General features: G+C 43.0%; 1 protein-coding gene across 5 annotated transcripts in view; it reads right to left on the bottom strand.

Annotated features, from left to right (window-relative positions):
* The window catches only part of LOC139250321 (SWI/SNF-related matrix-associated actin-dependent regulator of chromatin subfamily A containing DEAD/H box 1-like), a 137757-nt gene that overhangs the window by 102982 nt on the left and 14912 nt on the right, over window positions 1-19863 (bottom strand). For all 5 annotated transcript variants that reach the window (XR_011591292.1, XR_011591291.1, XM_070872810.1 and 2 more), the window contains exon 3: window positions 5910-6090. Coding sequence is in view for 3 of the 5 variants with exons in the window: in XM_070872810.1 (XP_070728911.1) it covers window positions 5910-6090 (181 nt within the window). In the remaining 2 variants the exon portion in view is untranslated. The remainder of the gene's footprint in view (window positions 1-5909; window positions 6091-19863) is intronic.

Raw genomic sequence — 19863 nt, 5'->3', positions numbered from 1 at the left:
CTAGTTGGTACGAGAACGTGGGTGGTGTTGATATGACCGACTGCCTTGCCGGGTCAGCATTGAGGGCAGTTAATATTCAACAATGTGGGTATGGGACTGGAGTCACATACAAGCCAGTCTTGGGAAGGATGGGAGGTTTTCTTCCAGACTTTTAAAACTGAATTCAAATTCTCAAAACTGGTGGGATTTGAACTTATGTTCTCTGAATTATTAGCCCAGGCCTCTGGATTACTAGTTCAGTAACATAACCACTACAGTGCAGCACAATTATAGCAAATGATGACACTGTTCCTTCAATTCTTAAGTCTAAATCATCCTGTGTCATGGCAGATCACTTGTCAAAGTTCGATCATAGTAGACTGGCGGATAACTTCCAAATAATATTGCAATTATAGGTGAAAGTTGTTCAGCTGAACTTTACTGAAAATAACAATTGGCTGTACAAAAAAAATACATATTACTTTGCAGAGCCTTCTTCATAGGTAGACCTCCTCCACACACCAGTGGATTTATCAAAACAGGAATATTTCAAAAATGGGGAAAATGAAATGAAGGGATGATGTCCCTTTCTGTATTATAGCTGGCCCTTCCTCACATTTCCTCAAGCAAATATGACCAAAAGTGGTGGTGCAATGATGGGCACTTGTTACAACCATCAATTGTGTTTTACACAACATTTAACTCAGTAGGGGTTGTAACCATTAATCACCTGGTGCGAATGAGTTTATTTTGTAATGGAGGGGTTTGAAAATAGTCAGATCATATATTAGATTGGCTAGGGGAGGATTGTCAAATAAAAACAGATTAAAACGTCACCATAAAAATAAAACAAGGCAGCACAACTGAACGATTGACAAATTGTTTCTATCACTCAGGAAAATATAAACTTTTGTTTTACCGCCAGAGGACCTGCCCTCTACACTGCTCAATTGGATGGTGGGTCACAATGGTAATCTTCTGTTGTGGTGTTAACAGCCCATCATCTGGAGACACTTGGCTCCACTCTTGTATGTCCAATTGTAGCAATGACTTCTCTTACCACTCCCAGTTATCTCAAAATTCCCAGAGAGATCTATCCTTGCTTCTCCCTCACCCGCAATCTACATATTGCCTCCTTAGCATCTGCAGACACGGGATCAGCTTCCACATGCACGCCAATAGCACTCTGCCTTATCTCTCCACCGCTCTGTGTTGTGCTGTTAGGTTGCTTGTCAGACAGTCTTGGCTTCAGTCTTCCCAATGTTTAGCTAGAGAAAGTTAAAACTCAAATCATCTTCGGCCCCCACCACAATCTCCACTCCGTCATCACAAACTCCATCCTCTCCCTGCCAGTGTTTTAGGCTGAACAAACTGTTCGCAACCTTAGCATCTCGTTCAACCTACAGTTGAGTTTTGGACTACATAAACCTCTCCATTGATGGTGCTTATTTCCACCTGCACATCGTCATCACCACAAACATTAATACATGATTTTGTCACCTCCAGGTGTGCTGTTTGATGTCAGCAATGCCTCTGATCCTCCAACTTGAATATCCAGTTCGCCCAAAACCTTTGCTCGAAACCTATCCTGGAGTCCCCCTTGTCCCCATCCTCGCTAACATACGCTGGTTCGGCTCTTCTATTTCTCATTATCAAAATGGTAAAACTTTGAATTTTTTTCCTCCATATTCTTCCTCCCAAAAATGGTTACCCCACAATTATTTGCCTTCAATTTCATCTGACATCTATCTGCCTAATCAACTAACCTGTCTACATCCTCCTGAAGTCCCCATCACAGTTAACGTTACTCACTATCTTTGTACCATCTGCAAATTTCAATATTGTGTCTCTTATACCAGAGTCTAGCTCATAAACAAACACAAATCCAAAAGCTGACCCCGAGTGACACCATTATTTACATCCTTCCAGTCTGTAGAACCTCCATTATCAACTATTTGGTTTCTGTCCTTTAGTGACCTTCCTATCCATGCTGCCACAATACCTTTAATATAAGAACACAAGAAATAGGAGCAGTAGGCCATTTGCCCTTCGAGTCTACTCCACCATTCAATAAGATCATGGCTGATCTGATCATGGACTCAACTCCACTTCCTTGCCCGCTCCCGAAAACCCTCGACTCCCTTATCATACAAAAATCTGACTATCTCCACCTTAAATATATTCAAAGACCCAGCCTCCACAGTTCTCGGGTAGAGAATTCCAAAGATTCACAACCCTCAGAGAAGAAATTCCTCCTCATTTCTGTTTTAAATAGGTGACCCCTTATTGTGAAATTGTGCCGCTCTGTCCAGCCCCCTCAGAATCTTATGCTTCAATAAAATCACCTGTCATTCTTCTAAACTCCAAGGAGTATAGGCCCAACCTTTCTTCATATGACAATCCCTTCATCTCAGGAATCAACCTCGTGAACCTTCTCTGAACTGCCTCCAAAGCAAGTATATCCTTCCTTAAATAAGGAGACCAAAATTGTACGCAGTACGCCAAATGTGGTCTTACCAATGCTTTGAACAGTTGAAACAGGATTTCCCTACTTTTATACTCCATTCCCCTTGCAATAAAGGCCAGCATTCCATGTGCCTTCCTGATTACTTGCTGTAACTGCATGCTAACTTTTTGTGTTTCATGTACAAAAACCCCCAGATCACTCTGTACTACAGCATTTTCTAATCGCTCACTATTTAAACAATAATTTGCTTTTTTATTTCTTCTAGCAAAGTAGATAACCTCACATTTTCCCACATTATAGTCCATCTGCCAAATTTTTGCCCACTCACTGGGCTCAAAATTGGCCCACCCCTTTTGTCGGCGCACTCACCAGAAATGCGCCGACTGTGTGGGCTGAACAGAACGGCAATAAAATGTCCTCCGATTCTGGCTGCTGTGTTGCCTCTCCAGGGGCTTGGCGCGGCGCGGCCAGCCGATTGGGGGTGGCAGAGCTAGGGCCCTGCACCAGAAACATGCCGGCAGCTCTCCACATGCACATTGGAGTATGCGCATAGCTCCTGCCTCCAGCCTCTGCGCGTGCTGCAGCGTGGGACCCGATGCGTCCCGCCCCTATCCCAGGCCGAGTGGCCTCCCGCACAGCCAGCCCACTGCCTTCCCGGGCTGGGCCACAACAAGTAGGTTGGTGCGGGTCCCAAGCCGGGCTGGCGGGGGGAGGGGGGGGGGGGGGTGGAGGAGGTGAGGAGAATTCCGAACCACAGGGTGGGTTCGATCACTGACCCCATGGGGGTAGGAGGGTCCGACCCCGTGGGCGGTCCAATCCCCAATCTCTAGGGAAGATCTGATCCCCAGACCTGTCCAATCTCTGACCCCAGGTGCTGCTCTGATCCTGGAGGGTCTGATCCCCGACCCCGGGAGGTAGGGTTGTTTGTAAGGGGTGGGCTGATGGTGGGTGAGCTTAGGCGGCTGGGAGAACATAAGAATTACGAGCAGGAGATACTTCTATTTTTTATTTGGATATTTTGAAAAAATGTAAATATGTTTTGTCTCTACTTTTATTTTTGTAGTTTAAGCTTCCATGAATGCTTCTATTGTATAGAAAATTAACTTTGCGAAATTTGTCATATGATGTCCAGTATAGCTGTTTGATCCTATTCACATTCTTTAGTCAAGTCATTAAGTTCTGCTGGCCTCCGATGTACCTACCTGCGTTGATTCCTTAACTCTCCGCAAGGGTTTTCTGTGCAGCCACAAGTGGCCACATACGCTGGCCTGGGTTAGTTTGGAGTAACTATTAGCTGTCCAAAGTGGTCTAAATTGTCAAAATGGGCGAAGGTGGCTGGTAACGCCCCCTTTTGAAAAAAAAACTAAACTGAAAAAATCCTAACTAACTCAATTACACTGGCGCAAATTGAATGTGCAAAATGGGGATTTTTAAGATATTCCAGAAAAATCAAGTTGCTCCAAAAAAAAACATGGAGCTACTCCTGGGCATTTTAGAGCCCACTGAGCCTATCTATCTCCCTTCGTAGATTCTTTGCATCCTCCTCACAACTTGCTTTCCCACTCACCTTTGTATCATCAGCAAATTTAGCTACGTTACACTCGGTCCCTTCATCCAAGTCATTAATATAAATTTTAAATAGTTGAGGCCCCAGCACTGAGCCCTGTGGCACCCCACTAGTTACAGTTTGCTAACCTGAAAATGACCCATTTATGCTGACTCTCTGTTTTCTGTTAGTTAGCCAATCCTCTATCCACGCTAATATATTATCCCCAACCGCATGAGCTCTTATCTTGTGCAATAACCTTTTGTGGGGCAACTTATCAAATGTCTTCTGGAAATCCAAATATACATCAACTGGTTCTCCTTTATCCACTCTGCTCGATACATCCTCAAAGAACTCCAGTAAATTTGTCAAACATGATTTCCCTTTCATAAAATCATGCTGATTCTGCTTGACTGCATTATGATTTTTTAAATGTCCTTCTACTGCTTCCTTAATGATGGACTCCCAACATTTTCCCAATGACAGAGGTTAGGCTGACTGGTCTATAGTTTCCTGCTTTCTGTCTCCATTCATTCTTAAATAGGGGTGTTACATTTGCAGTTTTCCAGTCTGCTGGAATCTCTAGAATTCAGAGAATTTTGGCAGATTACAACCAATGCATCCACTATCTCTGTAGCCACTTCTTTTAAGACCTTAGGATGCATGCCATCAGGTCAAGGGGACTTGTCCACCTTTAGTCCCATTGGTTTGCCTAGTACTTTATCTCCAATAGTGATTGTTTTAAGCTTCCCCCCACCGGCATTAGCTCCTTGATTATCAATTATTGGGATGTTTAAGTGTCCTCTACTGTGAAGGCCGATACAAAATATTTGTTCAAAGTCTCTGCCATTTTCCCGTTTTCCATTATTAATTCTCTAATCTCATCCTCTAAGGGACCAACGTTTACTTTAACTATTTGTTTCCTTTTTATATACCTGTAGCATCATGTGCTTTCATTTTTTCAACCAGCTCCCTAGCAAACCCCTTATGAAAATCCATAGTTGATACATTTCTTTTATCAAAAAGTGTTATTTCCTCAATTAAATTTGTCAGACACAAAGTGTTCTACAAATTCATGCTAGCTGCCGATGTCTCAGTAATTATTAATTTTATGATTGCCTATAGAAGCTCATCTACTATTGATCTACAGTTAAAGTTCACCCCGTTCTCATTTCTTTAACAGCGGCAACCCTCCAGTCATCAGAATGGGAGCAAGGCAATACGTGTCACACCTGACTCAATGGTGCTAGTCAGGTTTCTCAATGTTATGCTGGGATACCACACCTGAAAATGGACCGTGGCAAATAGTTGCCATTTAATTTTTACCCAAATACGCAGCCTGTGAAAGTTAAAACAATTTTCAATTATTCAAAAGCAAAACACTGCGGATGCTGGAAATCAAATAAAAGCAGAAAATGTGGAAATACTCAGCAGGTCAGGCAGCATCTGTGGAGAGAAAGTTAACATTTCAGGTTGATAACCTTGCGTCAGAATTTCAATTATTTTTGTTCTCCAGTTTTCTCCCTGCCTTTCCTGAAAATGGTGACTCATACTGGACTACAAGTGCATGTGTGCCAGCAGCAGTCTCATAGCTCATCCAGATGGCCACGACACCCGTCACAGAAGTGATGGCCCATGTCCTTAATACACTTTTAAACAAAGGGTCATTGGATAACAAAGCAGGAATTGTTGGTGAATTAGTTTGTCCTCCTCCCTTGCACAGGACATAGAGGCTAACCAAAATGCCCATAAAATTGTCCTGGCTGAAACCAGCACAAACCAAGGATCAAAAACGGGGCCATCCTCTAATGTATGGCTCAGTGACATAAGCACATCCAGCTATTCATCGAGTATCAAATTTCAAATGTCTTATTAATAACTCATCTCAAAAACACACATTGTACACATTCTACTTGCCTGCATTAGTTCAGCATCGGTTCTATTTGGAAATATTTCTGTCATTTTTTGTAGTTTGGTCACAGTATCAGGCCCCAAATCAGTGTTACAATGAGATGAGCCACTGCAGTCTTGGGAAGATCCATTTGCTTTTGGGGAAAGTTGCTCATCCTCCTCAGATGAAAAGTCAGCAGCAAAGTTTCTGAAAAAAGTTGAATGGTATATACACATGAATAACCACCAGAGGCTAGACAAGACCTGCACAAATGATAATATTCCAGTAATGCAACAAAAAATGGATTGTACATAAAACCACAAAACTTTTACCTATTATTTGCCTCAGATCTAGAGGAAGGATTCAAACAAGTTTAGGTACATTAAAGAAATTAAAATATTCCCAAAAAAGTAGTGGCACATTATGGCTTGAGATAGTCTTTGGTTTACAGGAGAGACGACAAAGTGTCAGCCAGTGGCTCAGTGGGTAGCACCCTCGCCCGAGTCAGAAAGTTGCAGGTTCAAGTCCCACTCTAGAAACTTGAGCACAAAAATCTAGGCTGACACTCCAGTGCAGTGCTGAGGGAGTGCTGCACTGCCTGAGGTGCTGTCTTTCAGATGAGGCGTTAAGCCAAGGCACTGTCTGCTCCCTCGGGTGGACATAAAATATCCCACAGCACTATTTCGAAGAGCAGGAGTTAACCCTCAACCAACATCACACAAAAAAAATCCCAATTATCTGGTCATTACCACATTGCTGTTTGTGGAAGCTTGCTTCAACTGAGCCAAATAACACTGATTTCAAGTTTTCTAAGACTATATTGTAAATTATTTATTGGTCTGGACTGGAGGATAGTCATTGTGCCCCTGGAAGACCACCAATCTGGTATTGGTCTCTGGCATTCAGATGTGAAGTGCAGCTTCAATGAAGGGCGATGGGAGGGTTAATTTAAAGAGACATGTGTTTCAGTCATCTGCAGCACAGTCCACTGCCCGACTTTATGCTTGAGGCATTCATTCCTGTAGCGCTGCTATCTGCTGGTCAGTTCTGCGAGTCTTTGGACAGGGGACCCATATATAGTGATCAGTGCAAATACTGTGAAAGTCTCAAAAACACTATGCGTGTCCTCGCCACTCATCTCTCAAATAAACCAATCTAAACACCCGCCTCATAAAACTAATGCTTTTTCTATTACATTCACTCTAAAAATGGAAGTTTAACCATGATTACCTTCTGTTGCCAAGAGTTTAACATTCAAAGGAGCAGCTCTAGTTATTAACTCTGCCTCCCTGAATCCCAGCAAATTTAAAAAATGTTCACACTGAAACGCTGTAACTTCAACAATGGCAAGACGAGTGCGGGCGGCATTGGTGGTTTATGGGGACGCGCTCCCGGTTCCATCCTGGCCTCGCACACAATTTTATGATTGGACTGCCCTGCGAGGTTCCCATCATCTAATGACGCGTCATGAGCCGGTTTCCTTAAAGGGACCATGGCCAACTTTTTTTTGACAGTTCTTCTGTCCGTGTTCTACAACATTGAGCTGCTGCAAATACTGACAAACACTGCACAAAGGTGCACGGCTGCACCCAGATTCTCTCATCACTCCCCCTAGATGCTTATGGAGGGAATCACAGCACGCAGGGAGGTTCCCTTCCCTTCCAATGGCTGGAAGAGACCTCCCCAGGAGATCAACACAGTCTGATTGCACATTGCACAGGAGGGCACAAGACATGTCATCAGAAGGACCTGGCTGCAGTGGCGCAAACTTTTCAATGATCTCAGTAGATCACGAAACGTTACTGCAGCGCCACACTCAACCTCATCCTGCTGTGCCATTCATCACATCCCCATCACTCTTCCTTCCCTACCCTACTCCTGCACAACCTCACTCACACCAACTAACCTTCTCTCTCTCTCTACATTATCACTTCCCCATCTCACTAGCCACTCCTCACACTCGCCCTCATCCTTGTCCAATCATACTAACCAACACACAAGGGTAGGCACTTGGGTGTTTTAGCCAATGTGCATGTAGAGTTTCTGCAAATGTGTTTTCAAACATTGAAGTCTTTATTTTGAACACTATGCTCTTAGACAGATGTGTGTGCACCTTTGGAAGTGCCTTAGTGAGTTGTAGTGAATGGTCAGACACAAAGGTACAATGGTGATGAGTGTGAAAGGAATGGCTTGGGCATTGCAGGTGCTGGTGTGGGGTGGTGCAAACCTGACACATTACGTGGCAGCCAAGGTGCACAGCGTCAAGTGAAGTAAAACTGTTGGACGGCGTATGAATCAAGAAATTATGGAGGCTTGTAAAAAAGGAACCGCAATAATCATGGGCAATTTTAACTTTTGTATTGATTGGACAAAGCAAATTGGCCAGGGTAGCCTTGAGGAAGAGTTCATAAAGTGTATCCGGGATAGTTTCCTTGAACAGTATGTTGCAGAACCAACCAGGGAGCAGGCTAATTAGATTTGGTACTGTGTAATGAGACAGGATTAATCAATGATCTCCCAGTAAAGGACCTCCAGGAATAAGTGACCATAACAACTGAATTTCAAATTCAGTTGGATCTCAAACCAGTGTTCCAAGCTTAAATAAAGGAGACTACAAAGGTATGAAGGCAGAGTTGGCTAAAGTGGACTGGGAAAGTAGATATGGGATGGATGGATGAATAGTTGCAGGCATTTAAAGGAAATATTTCATAACTCACAGCAAAAATATATCCCAATGAGAAGGAAAGACTAAGAGAAGGGATAACCATCCGTGGCTAACTAAGGAAATAAGGGATGGTATCAAATTGAAAACAAGGGCATACAATGTGGCTAAGACTAGTGGGAGGTCAGAGGATTGTAAAACTTTAAAAGCCGGCAAAGAACGACAAAAAATGATAGAGAAAAGATAGATTATGAAAGTAAACTAGCAGGGAATATAAAAACAGATAGTAAGAGTTTCTACACGTACATAAAAAGAAAAAGAGTGGCTAAAGTAAATATTGGTCCTCTCAAGGATGAGACTGGTGAATTAATAATGGAGAACACGGAAATGGCAGAGACGTTGAACAAATATTTTGTATCGGTCTTCACGATAGAAGACACTAAATCATCCCAATAGTGGATAATCAAGGGGCTATAGGGAGGGGGGAAACTTAATACAATCACTAAAGTAGTAGTACTCGGTAAAATAACGAGACTAAAGGCGGACAAATCCCCTGGACCTGATGGCTTACATCCTAGGGTCTTAAAAGAAGTGGCTGCATAGATAGTGGATTCATTGGTTGTAATCTACCAAAATTCCCTGGATTCTGGGGCAGTGCCAGCAGATTGGAAATTTCTATTTAAAAAAGGAGGCAGACAAAAAGCAGGAAACTATAGACCAGTTAGCCTAACATCTGTCGTTGGGAAAATGCTAGAGTCCATTATTAAGAAAGCTGTAGCGGGACATTTGGAAAAGCATAATTCAATCAAGCAGAGTCAGCATGGTTTTATGAAAGGGAAATCATGCTTGACAAATTTGCTGGAGTTCTTTGAGGATGCAACAAGCAGGGTGGATAAGGGGGAACCAGTGGATGTGTTGTATTTGGATTTCCAGAAGGCATTGGATAAGGTGCCACATAAAGAGTTACTGCACATGGTAAAAGTTCACGGGGTTGGGGGTAATATTAGCATGGCTAGAGGATTGGCTAACTAACAGAAAACAGAGAGCCGGGATAAATGGGTCATTTTCTGGTTAGCAAACAGTAACTAGTGGGGTGCCGCAGGGATCGGTGCTGGGTCCTCAACTATTTCCAATCTATATTATTGACTTGGATGAAGGGACCGAGTTTAATGTAGCCAAGTTTGCTGATGATACTAAGATGGGTGGGAAAGCAAATTGTGAGGAGGACACAAAAAATCTGCAAAGGGATATAGACAGGTTGTGAGTGGGCAAAAATTTGGCAGATGGAGTATAATGTGGGAAAATGTGAGGTTATCCACTTCGGCAGAAAAAAATAGAAAAGCAAATTATAATTTAAATGGAGAAAAATTGCCAAGTGCTGCAGTACAGAGGGTCCTGTGAGTCCTTGTGTATGAAACACAAAAAGTAGATACACAGGTACAGCAAGTAATCAGGAAGGCAAGTGGAATGTTAGCCTTTATTGCAAGGAGGATAGAGTATAAAAGTAGCAAAGTCCTGCTGCAACTGTACAGGGTATTGGTGAGGCCACACCTGGAGTACTGCGTATAGTTTTGGTCTCCATATTTAAGGAAGGATATATTTGAATTGGAGTCTGTTCAGAGAAGGTTCACTAGGTTGATTCCGGAGGGGGTTGACTTATGAAGATAGGTTGAGTAAATTGGGCCTATACCCATTGGAGCTCAGAAGAATGAGAGGTGATCTTAGCGAAACAGAAGATAATGAGGGGGCTCGACAAGGTTGATGCAGAGAGGATATTTCCACATAGGGGAAACTAAAACTTGGGGACACAGTCTCAGAATAAGAGACTGCCCATTTAAAACTGAGATGAGGAAGAATTTCTTCTCTGAGGGTTGTAAATCAATGGAATTCTCTGCCCCAGAGAGCTGTGGAGGCTGGGTCATTGAATATATTGAAGGCGGAGATAGACAGATTTTTGAGCGATAAAGGAATAAAGGGTTATGGAGAAGGCAGGGAAGTGGAGCCGAGCCCATAATCAGATCAACCATGATCTTATTAAATGGTGGAGCAGGCTCGGGGGGCCAAGTGGCCTATCCCTGCTCCTATTTCTTATGTTCTTAAATGTGGCTGGATCGACTGGGCCTTTATTCACTGGAGTTTAGAAGGATGAGAAGGGATCTCATGGAAACATATAAAATTGTGACGGGACTGGACAGGTTAGATGAAGGAAGAATGTTCCCGATGTTGGAGAAGTCCAGAATCAGGGGACACAGTCTAAGGATAAGGGGTAAGCCATTTAGAACTGAGAGGAGGAGAAACTTCTTCACTCAGAGTTGTTAACCTGTGGAATTCCCTGCCGCAGAGAGTTGTTGATGCCAGTTCGTTGGATATATTAAAGAGGGAGTTAGATGTGGCCCTTATGGCTAAAAGGATCAAGGGGTATGGAGAGAAAGCAGGAAAGGGATACTAAGGTGAAAGATCAGCCATGATCTTATTGAATGGTGGCGCAGGCTCGAAGGGCCGAATGGCGGTGCAGGCTCAAAGGGCCGAATGGCCTACTCCTGCACCTATTTTCTATGTTTCTATCTGGCCATGGTGCGGCCATGCCTGGCTTCCCAGACAGCAATATGGTCAGGTGCTAATGCCCTGTGTCTTGTGTTGATTGTGGAGACGGTTGTTGCTGTTGGTTATGTTGGTGTGTTTAGTGACGTTGGTGTTGGGGTTGATCGTGATGGGATTCTGAGGTCCAAGGAGAGATTTTTTTTTCCAAGGGCTTCGATGCTGCTGGAATAGATGGCAGGTGAGGTTGAGATGACAGAAGCAATCTGTCAATGGTGAGAGAGATTTCGTCAAGGAGGTGACCCTGAATCGAGTTCACTGCAAACACTTCCAAACTGCATACAGTTCAAAAGTTTGTTCTAAAACCTGAAGGCTTCAGCTTCTGATATTGGAAAGTGAACAGCTGCAAAATGGTAGCTTTTAATACCACTTCTGCAGCCGTCAACTAGCCAGAGCAATGGAGAGTCACTGAGAACTGGACTCACTTGCCTTGCAAACCCGTCAAAAAGTTGACAAAATTGCAAGTGCCTGCTTTTAATCCCAAGTAGCATTAAACTACCTGTTAAATACCTTAATTAACTGGTCAGCCGTTTGGTGTCAGGTCTGCGATCCGCATGCAGACCCAACAGTGGAGAAACTTACAAGGAGGCGGGTTCAGAGCGGGAGCCTGTCCAGCTGTCAATCAGGGGCATTTTGACAACAGATCCGCCTCCAAACCCACATTTGCAGGGCTGGGAAGATTCCAGCCATGGTGTTTATTACCTCACAAATTTGAAACTGCATATATATTTTCCAACTAATTTACCTTGTAGTTTTAATGATAATTTCACATTTACTGGGTTTAAAAATAAATAAATGAAATAAATGAAAGGAAGACGAAAATTAGATTGCATACTGTACTGCAACATTACTTTTGTATGTGGATATCCTTTAATTTAGAAAGTTTCATTTAGAAATGTGTTAATGACATAGGCCCCAAGTTTCCACATGATTTGCTCCTGATTTTTAGGAGCAACTGGTGGAGAACGGAGTATCTTAGAAATCGGAATTCTCCACATTTAAGCTTTCTACAGTTCTAGTCAGGTAGAACAGTTTCACTTTTGAACAGAATTTTTTTTTCCAAAAGGGGGCGTGTCCAGCCACTGACGCCTGATTTGAAAGTTTCCACAGTGAAAACGTACTCCAAACTAACTTAGAATGGAGCAAGTGAAGATTTTTGTAGGCTTGAAAAAACCTTGATTACTCATTAAAAAAATCAGGCGCAGGTTACAAATTAGGCGTCGGGAACGAGGTTGGGGGGGGGGGGGGGGGAAGGAAGTCATTAAATTCTACAAGCAATCCTTAGTTATACTTATACAAATATTATACAAATAAATCCAACCTGAATAAAAATTTATAAGCAAAGAAAAGATTAAATAAACCATGTTCCTACCTGTGTGAAAGTGCTTTAGGCAGGCCTTTCAGGCAGCGGTTTGCCGTCGGGACCGACCGACGGCAGGGGGAGGGAGGGAGAAAGCTGCAGGAAGCCTCAGTACTTGAGGCAGCCGTTTGCCGTCGGGCCTGACGGACGGCAGAGGGAGAAAGCTGCAAGAAGCCTCAGTGCTGATCATGGAAGGGTAATGTGGTTTTATTAAAAAATGTTAAAAATTGAAGAGCTACAAAGAATTTGAATAGTCTCAAACAAGTGCATGTGTCCCGTTTATCACAGTCTATCTTTAATTACAGAATGCATTCCCTCACCCTCACACACAAATATCAAGAAAATTAAAATGCAAGCCTTTGCAAGGGTTCAATAAACAAATTTTCACTTTTTCTGCAGCACTTTTTAAAATGGCCGAGTGCCAATGTTTACTTCAGACTGCGCGTGCGCGAACGCTCCAACGCGCATGCGCAGGGTTGCCGGCACGAACAAAACTCATTTAAATTGTACCCGCCCCCTCCTACTTACAAAATCGGCGCGAGTGGTAGGCTCCGCCCCCTGTGCGCCGCGCCAAGCAGACATCGAGCTGCAAAGCGCTCGAGAATAGCGTGTTTTTTTTCAGGCGCGAAAAACAGGCGCTCAGCTCGGAGGGGCGCCTGTTTTGCCTCGTGTGGAAACTTGGGGCCTTAGAAAGTTTATGCAATGAATAGCTGAGCTTTGAAGAGCAGGAAGGTTTCCAGTTTGTAACCCAGCCTTTGCTGATTGAGCGGACTTCAGATGAGACAGCAAGACAGTCGCTCTGTACTGAGCACAGGGTTAGAACAAAGAGCTTGGGATAATGCTCCTGAATTATCGATATCTGGTAGAGATAATGGTGTGCATGGATATTGGGCAACAGGTTTAGGCTGGACTGCAGTATCTCCCAGCAACAGTTTGTTAATATGCACTTGTAAAAGTCATGTGTTTAATGATCACTTGGGCAAAATGCTGGAAGGTAACCAACACCTGAGGAACCATACCTGGACACTAAGTTTACTCCTTCAAGACAAGGGGGGGGGGGGGGGGAAGGAAGAAAATTGTTCAGGAAAAATAAAGCAATATACATAGTAATTACATGCTGCTCAGAAAGCACATGAAGCTATTTTATGTACATCAAGCAGTAATCATCTGCAGGCTGAGCTTGCTGCCAGGGGAGGGGTGGGACACAGGTGCGCCAATCCCTCTGACACTCCCAGCTCCAGCCTAACGCTAGCACATTCTTCTGATGTCCCAATTAGCTCCCCACCACCCCAAATCAGGAATTTACATTTCAGGACTATTTGATAGCTCCATAAGTTGAATAGAATCTCCTCTCTGCTGGCAGTAAAGCGTTTGGATGAAATGAATGCAAATAATTTGTCCATTATGGAACATCTGACATTTTTAGAACCAGAATTTCCCAAGCTTATTCTATGCTTACAATAAGCAGAAATATTAGCCCATGCCTTTTACTGCACCAAAACTAGATTTATCTTGCACCGAATTGGGACAATGCTTGGAGGTATTTTTTTTCAGTACAAATCAAATTGCTACATGTCTCGTAACACAAGTCTAAGATTGCTTCACAATCCATCTGTTACTTTTTACTTGGCTGGCAGACAGGCTGCTTAATTCGTAGCAACTAGTCAGCCCACAGCACGACTGCTAACTAGGGCGAGCAACTTGTACAAACAAAGGCTCAGAATGAGAGGTTGGGGTGACAGTGAACTGGCAGTTCGCCATCATTCTGCCTTTGAAAATTACTGTAACTTTGTTGGTAGTGGTTGAGGATGGCCAGACATGATGGACATGCATAGAATTTTGCCTATGCAACGTACCCAAAGTATCTGATGTGCAACACCTCCTTGAAGGTTTTAATGACTTTAGAAAAGGAGAGACTTGATGGGAATCTTACATGTGGAAAATCATGAAAATGCATTATAGAGAATTTTTTTTTTCAAAAGCATATTGCAAAAAAGCTGTCAAAACATGAATTAGGGCACATATAGCGTGGGCCCTGGGGCAGCACAGGCCAGCCCACACTGCGATATGTGTACACACTAGGTCCATGCAGCAGAGCTGGTCTCCAGTCGTCTTGGTTAACCCTTGCCACTGGACCAAGATCTAGCTCTGTCAAGCCCGTGTTTGGCTGGTGTGCAACGGCCACCACACGTTTTTTTAAAAAAATCCACACACAGGCGTCTTCCACCCTTCAATGTGCAGGTTGGGACGTGGAATATCAGGTCCTTCATTGAAACACCTGTGAACTCATTGAACTCATCCCTTTTTGGCATGGAAGAAAGTCATCCTCGATTCGAGGGACCGGCCAAGAAGACACATAGCCAGAGTTGTGTGGAAGGTAGTCAATCATAGGAAAAATTATTGAGTTAATTCTTTCAAGTTCCTTTAAATATTCACCTTTTGTACAAAACGATACTGTAGAATCAGAAGGGGCGAGCAAGCAATATAACAAAGACAAAAGAGCATTTATTTTCCCAGAGTCATGTGGTTGATAAAATTCAAATTAATTTCAGCCAAAATCCATGGTTATGAGATTTTATCCAATAATTGTGCTGGAATTAAATTCAGGGCATGGAATTGAAAGGGCAATGCCCCCCACCCCCAAGAATATATACCTAATCATAGATGCTTGTTGCAACACTTGAAAAATAATTCATTTTTATCTTACTCTCTCAGGTCACATTTTAGGAGTATGTCAGAAGATGATTACTGTACAACATGCAAAATCCTTAGCCCCCAATGACTCAGTTATGTTAAGAAACATGGTACTTTATGGTGGAAACAGGAGTTACAAGAACATAATAGGAGTAGGAGGCCATTTGGCCCCTCGAGCCTGCTCCGCCATTCAATAAGATCATGGCTGATCTGATCTTAGCTTCAACTCCACTTCCCCGCCCGCTCCCCATAACCCTTCACTCCCTTATCATTCACAAATCTGTCTATCAATAAACTGAGAATGCTTAGAAGTTAGAATGGGGTGTGCAACCTGGTAGTGCAGCCATAGGCCACTTGCATACTGCACATGTATGCAAAATGCTTGCATCATCTAAAATAAATATGTGAAATTGTCTAGGTGGTATAATGGATTCCAACACTATCTCTGATTCTGAGAGTTTGGCTCAATTTAAGGTCTCAAAAGCAATTCTGAGTGAATGCGAGCTTATAATCACAATACAGCCCAAAGCACTCACCGGGTTCTGCTCAGATGGACCAAAGCTTATTGGGGTGGGAAACAGAAATGTAATGTTGATACCGTGCGAATACTTTTCTGGGGCAAAGGCACACCGTTGGGAGTAGCATACCCGTGACTTGAGCAGGCTCAATACATTTACCATGTGCGGAGAATACAAAAGTGTTTCAATTCCCCATCTTTAAACCATTCCTAACAAAAAAATTGCAAAATATTTTCTATATTCCACACAAGTTGTGCATCAAAACTATTATTCAGTGCATTTAGGGTTAGGGACCCAAGGTAGAGACAGACTGCAGCTTTAAAGAACCCCGCCTCCCCCCCCACCCCACCCCCAGACTCGCTTGCTTTCTCTCTCTCTCTCCTCCCCCCCCCAACCCACCCCGTCTGTCTCTTCTCTTCTCTTCTCTTCTCTTCTCTTCTCTTCTCTTCTCTTCTCTTCTCTTCTCTTCTCTTCTCTTCTCTTCTCTTCTCTTCTCTTCTCCACCCCCACCCCATCCACCTTCTCCCTCCCTGGCATTTCTTTCCACAAAGCCCGTACCCTCCCCAGCATTTAAAAAAATATATTTATGAGCACGCTCCCGTGACGAACCTGAGGCATGCTTGTGTAGAACACTTCTGGTTTGCTCCCAGCAGTCGCGTCCTTGTTTAAAATGCCACGAATTGTGTAGCATGCCATCAGTCAGATACAATTGCATTAATCGCCACTCACCAATAATATTTTGTCCAAGCAGCTCTCAGAAATGTGCAATAGTGCCTGCCATTTCAAATGTTGGTGCAGTTTATAAGTAAGCCATATTTAAATCGACACTAAAAATTAACACCATCTCCCAAAAAGCCAGTTCAATCAGGAGAGATGACATGAGAAAATTATTTTTTTATGCAGTGAATTGTTGTGATCTGGAATGCACTGCCTGAAAGGGTGATGGAAGCAGATTCAATAGTAACTTTCAAAAGGGAATTGGAAATATACTTGAAGGGAAAGATAATTGCAGGGCTATAAGGAAGAGCAAGGGAGTGGGACACTAGACAGCTATTTCAAAGACACAGCCAAGATGGGCCAAATGGCCTCCTTCTGTGTTGTATAATTCTATGATTCTAAGTGTTGCTGGTTTCCTACTTTAATTAGAGGTGGGGACCCTATTCACTAGTGCTGCTTCACCCTACTTTCCGGGTGTTGGCGCCATGTTTTTGTAGGCAGGTACAAGAAAGCTCAAGCTCTCGGGCACCAATTTCATAAAGGGGTCCCAATTCAAGCTCAGGACCTCGTAAATAATTTTAACGGCCAGCGTTCATTTCAGGCGGCTGCTAGGGATGCCTCATTTCCACCTTTACCACAAATGCGGTCGGAGGCTTCCCGTGGGCATATGCCTCCGACCTAATTTTGCTTTATGGTAGTACCTGGTGATCGCGGAGGAATAAACACTTCCGGTCCAAGGCCCAGATCTGGAGCTCAGCACAAAGGTCCACGCATCCCAGGATTATTCTTGCAACCTGGGATCACATGGGCCGGACCACCAATCACAATGTAATATTCTCAGTGATAATAATGGGAGCTACGTTTATGGGAGCTCCCATTACTATCAATGAGAATTCAGGTTGAACCTCCCTTATCTGGAACCCTCGGGACCTGGTCTGTTCTGGATAAGGGATTTCTCCGGAAGAGGGGTGGTCATGTTAAATTGGATGGTACAGGTACTGAACAAGGGGATATAGGGGCTGACTGGCTTGGGGCTAGAAGTGCAGCAGAGAGATCATCGGGGGGGAGGGGGGGGCGGTGGATCGCGGGGTCAGGCAAGCGATTACAGGAGTCGGCAGCGAGGAAGGACTTCAATTTGTTCATGTCGGAGTTCTGCGCATGTGGCACCCGGTGGCTGGGAATGGTTCTGGACGAGGGATGGTTCTGGATAAGGAAGGTTCAACCTGTACCCGCCAAAACACAACACAATAAATAAAAAAATAACCTCATTTTTAAAATTAATTGAAATTGAATTAAATGTTTTATGAAATAAAAATGTTTTAAAACTGTTAATTGTATTAAAAATAAACTTACCTTAATGGACAGAGTTTTTAAATTAAATATAAAAATTAGTGAGAACATTTAATTTTTCTATCTTTTAAAACTCTTACGTTGGTAAAAGCAGGCCTTACCAGGCGTAAGAGTTTGAAGGACATTCACTGGGAAAGAGTTGGGTAAATAGCCCAAATCTTTGCTCGCAAAGGCCAATTCTCCCGGAGATGTTTTGGAACGGTCAAAAGAAATGTTGACAGTTCGCAAGTGTCGGATTTCACCACATGCGCTTTGCAGGGCTTCTCGGGCGCGTACGCACATCGTACGCACCTAGAAAGGCCACAATTTCTGGGCCAGTGTCAACTATGACAAAGAGTTAGTCAATCTCTTGTGACGTTGTCCAGCTTCTAGTGAAGACAAAATGGGAGTAATCTGGAGCACGTATACCTTCTGTTCCCTGCAGTGCATGTCATGGAACATCATGTAATCCCAAATTAATATCTAATAAATATTAAAATCATGAATTACATTTTTACCAGAATTTGCGGTCAGCGGCAAAGCAAAGACATTCACTGCTGGCCCCGAAGAAAACTGCCCACAAATATCTCGCAACCTCTGTGACTATTGAAGTTTTAAATCCCAAAACTAAATTCAGGAAAAGTTGATGAAGACTAAACAGAAAGCAGTTTACAACCTGTTTTGCAGCCATTCAAATTAAGCTCCAACAACGTTTAAAAGTTACATACTTAGAAGAGAAACGTACTAAATAAGGTCATGTAATATTTTCTAATGAGTGATCATTTCTGAACAATTATTCTTTTTTAATTTCCCAACCTTCTTGAAGTTCTTCTCCTTGTAGACCATCCTTTATGTAGGGCAACCAGTTAAAAGATCTGGACCTTACTAATAACACTTTCAACCACCACAGAGATGAAGAATGGCACAGATCAACTATGTCATTTAAAGCATGGAAAAGCAATAATTATGCATCCCAAATATAGTTTAATACAACATACATCATTGAAAGTCACTTCAATTATATTGAATTAACTCCTTCCTATAAATAAAATAATCACACAAATAAATCCTTACATTTTAATGTAGCACATCCAATTGCCATTAGCAAATTAACCACTGAACACCCTCCCCACCACCGCATACTGTACGGATAGAGCAATCATCTCTGGCCACAAACTAGTACAATAATCTGTGTTGTTGCGACAGTAAAAAGCTATTCTGTTACAGGGGAGTGGGTGTTAGGGTGTCCAAGCTTTCATTGCACTTCTCTCACACCCTTGCTTTGGCCCTTCAATTGTCACTTTCTCTCACTTCATGTTACTCTTACTCATTCTTCAAACTCACTTTCGCTCACTCTTACTCTCAGGAAGTACTTGGATTGGAGGAGTGAGCAGGCCTTTCCAAAACTGGGAACATTTTCTATTTTGCAAAGAAAAAAATATCATGTAGCTAGAAACAAAGTATGTAGCAAAGCATTAATGAAATGGTCATGCAGAACAAACAGAGTAAAGCCAAATAAATGATGAGCCAAGGTAAGCAGATTGAAAAGCCTAAATTTAATTGAGGAAAGCCCAGCTTGTTAAAGATTGACCAATCAGCCCAATACCGACAACTTTGTGATGGCTCAGTGAGCTTACCAGGCAGTAATTAAACCAGACAAACCGGGAACGTCTGACGTTCAATTCCCATTCGGTACAAAATTAACAAATCTCTCCTCAAACTAGGAGTACTAGGCCACAGTATCATGAATTTAATATTCCTAGGGAGAGTAAACATCCAGGGTTCTCCACTCCTAAGTGCTATTTAGTGACCATTGCTGGAAATGCATGCGTGGACAACAGACAAGGATAGTATCGGTCTGATATGACTGCCACACACCTTCTCTGTGCCCGCCAACATGAGGTCAAGACTCATACATGAATGAAAATTTGAAGTTCCAGAGAGCAGCCAAGGCTCATGAACCATACTCCATCCAGCAAGGGGTCAAAACAGGACGGGAGAGAGAGAAATAGCTTGGACAGGTTAGGTGAGTGGGCAAATGCATGGCAGATGCAATATAATGTGGATAAATGTGAGGTTATCCACTTTGGGGGCAAAAACAC

The sequence above is a fragment of the Pristiophorus japonicus genome, chromosome 2 (genome assembly GCF_044704955.1).
Source record: "Pristiophorus japonicus isolate sPriJap1 chromosome 2, sPriJap1.hap1, whole genome shotgun sequence".
NCBI classification, from domain to species: Eukaryota; Metazoa; Chordata; class Chondrichthyes; family Pristiophoridae; genus Pristiophorus; species Pristiophorus japonicus.
Note: the sequence above shows the minus strand (reverse complement) of the source record. Positions and strands in the feature narration are given on the sequence as shown.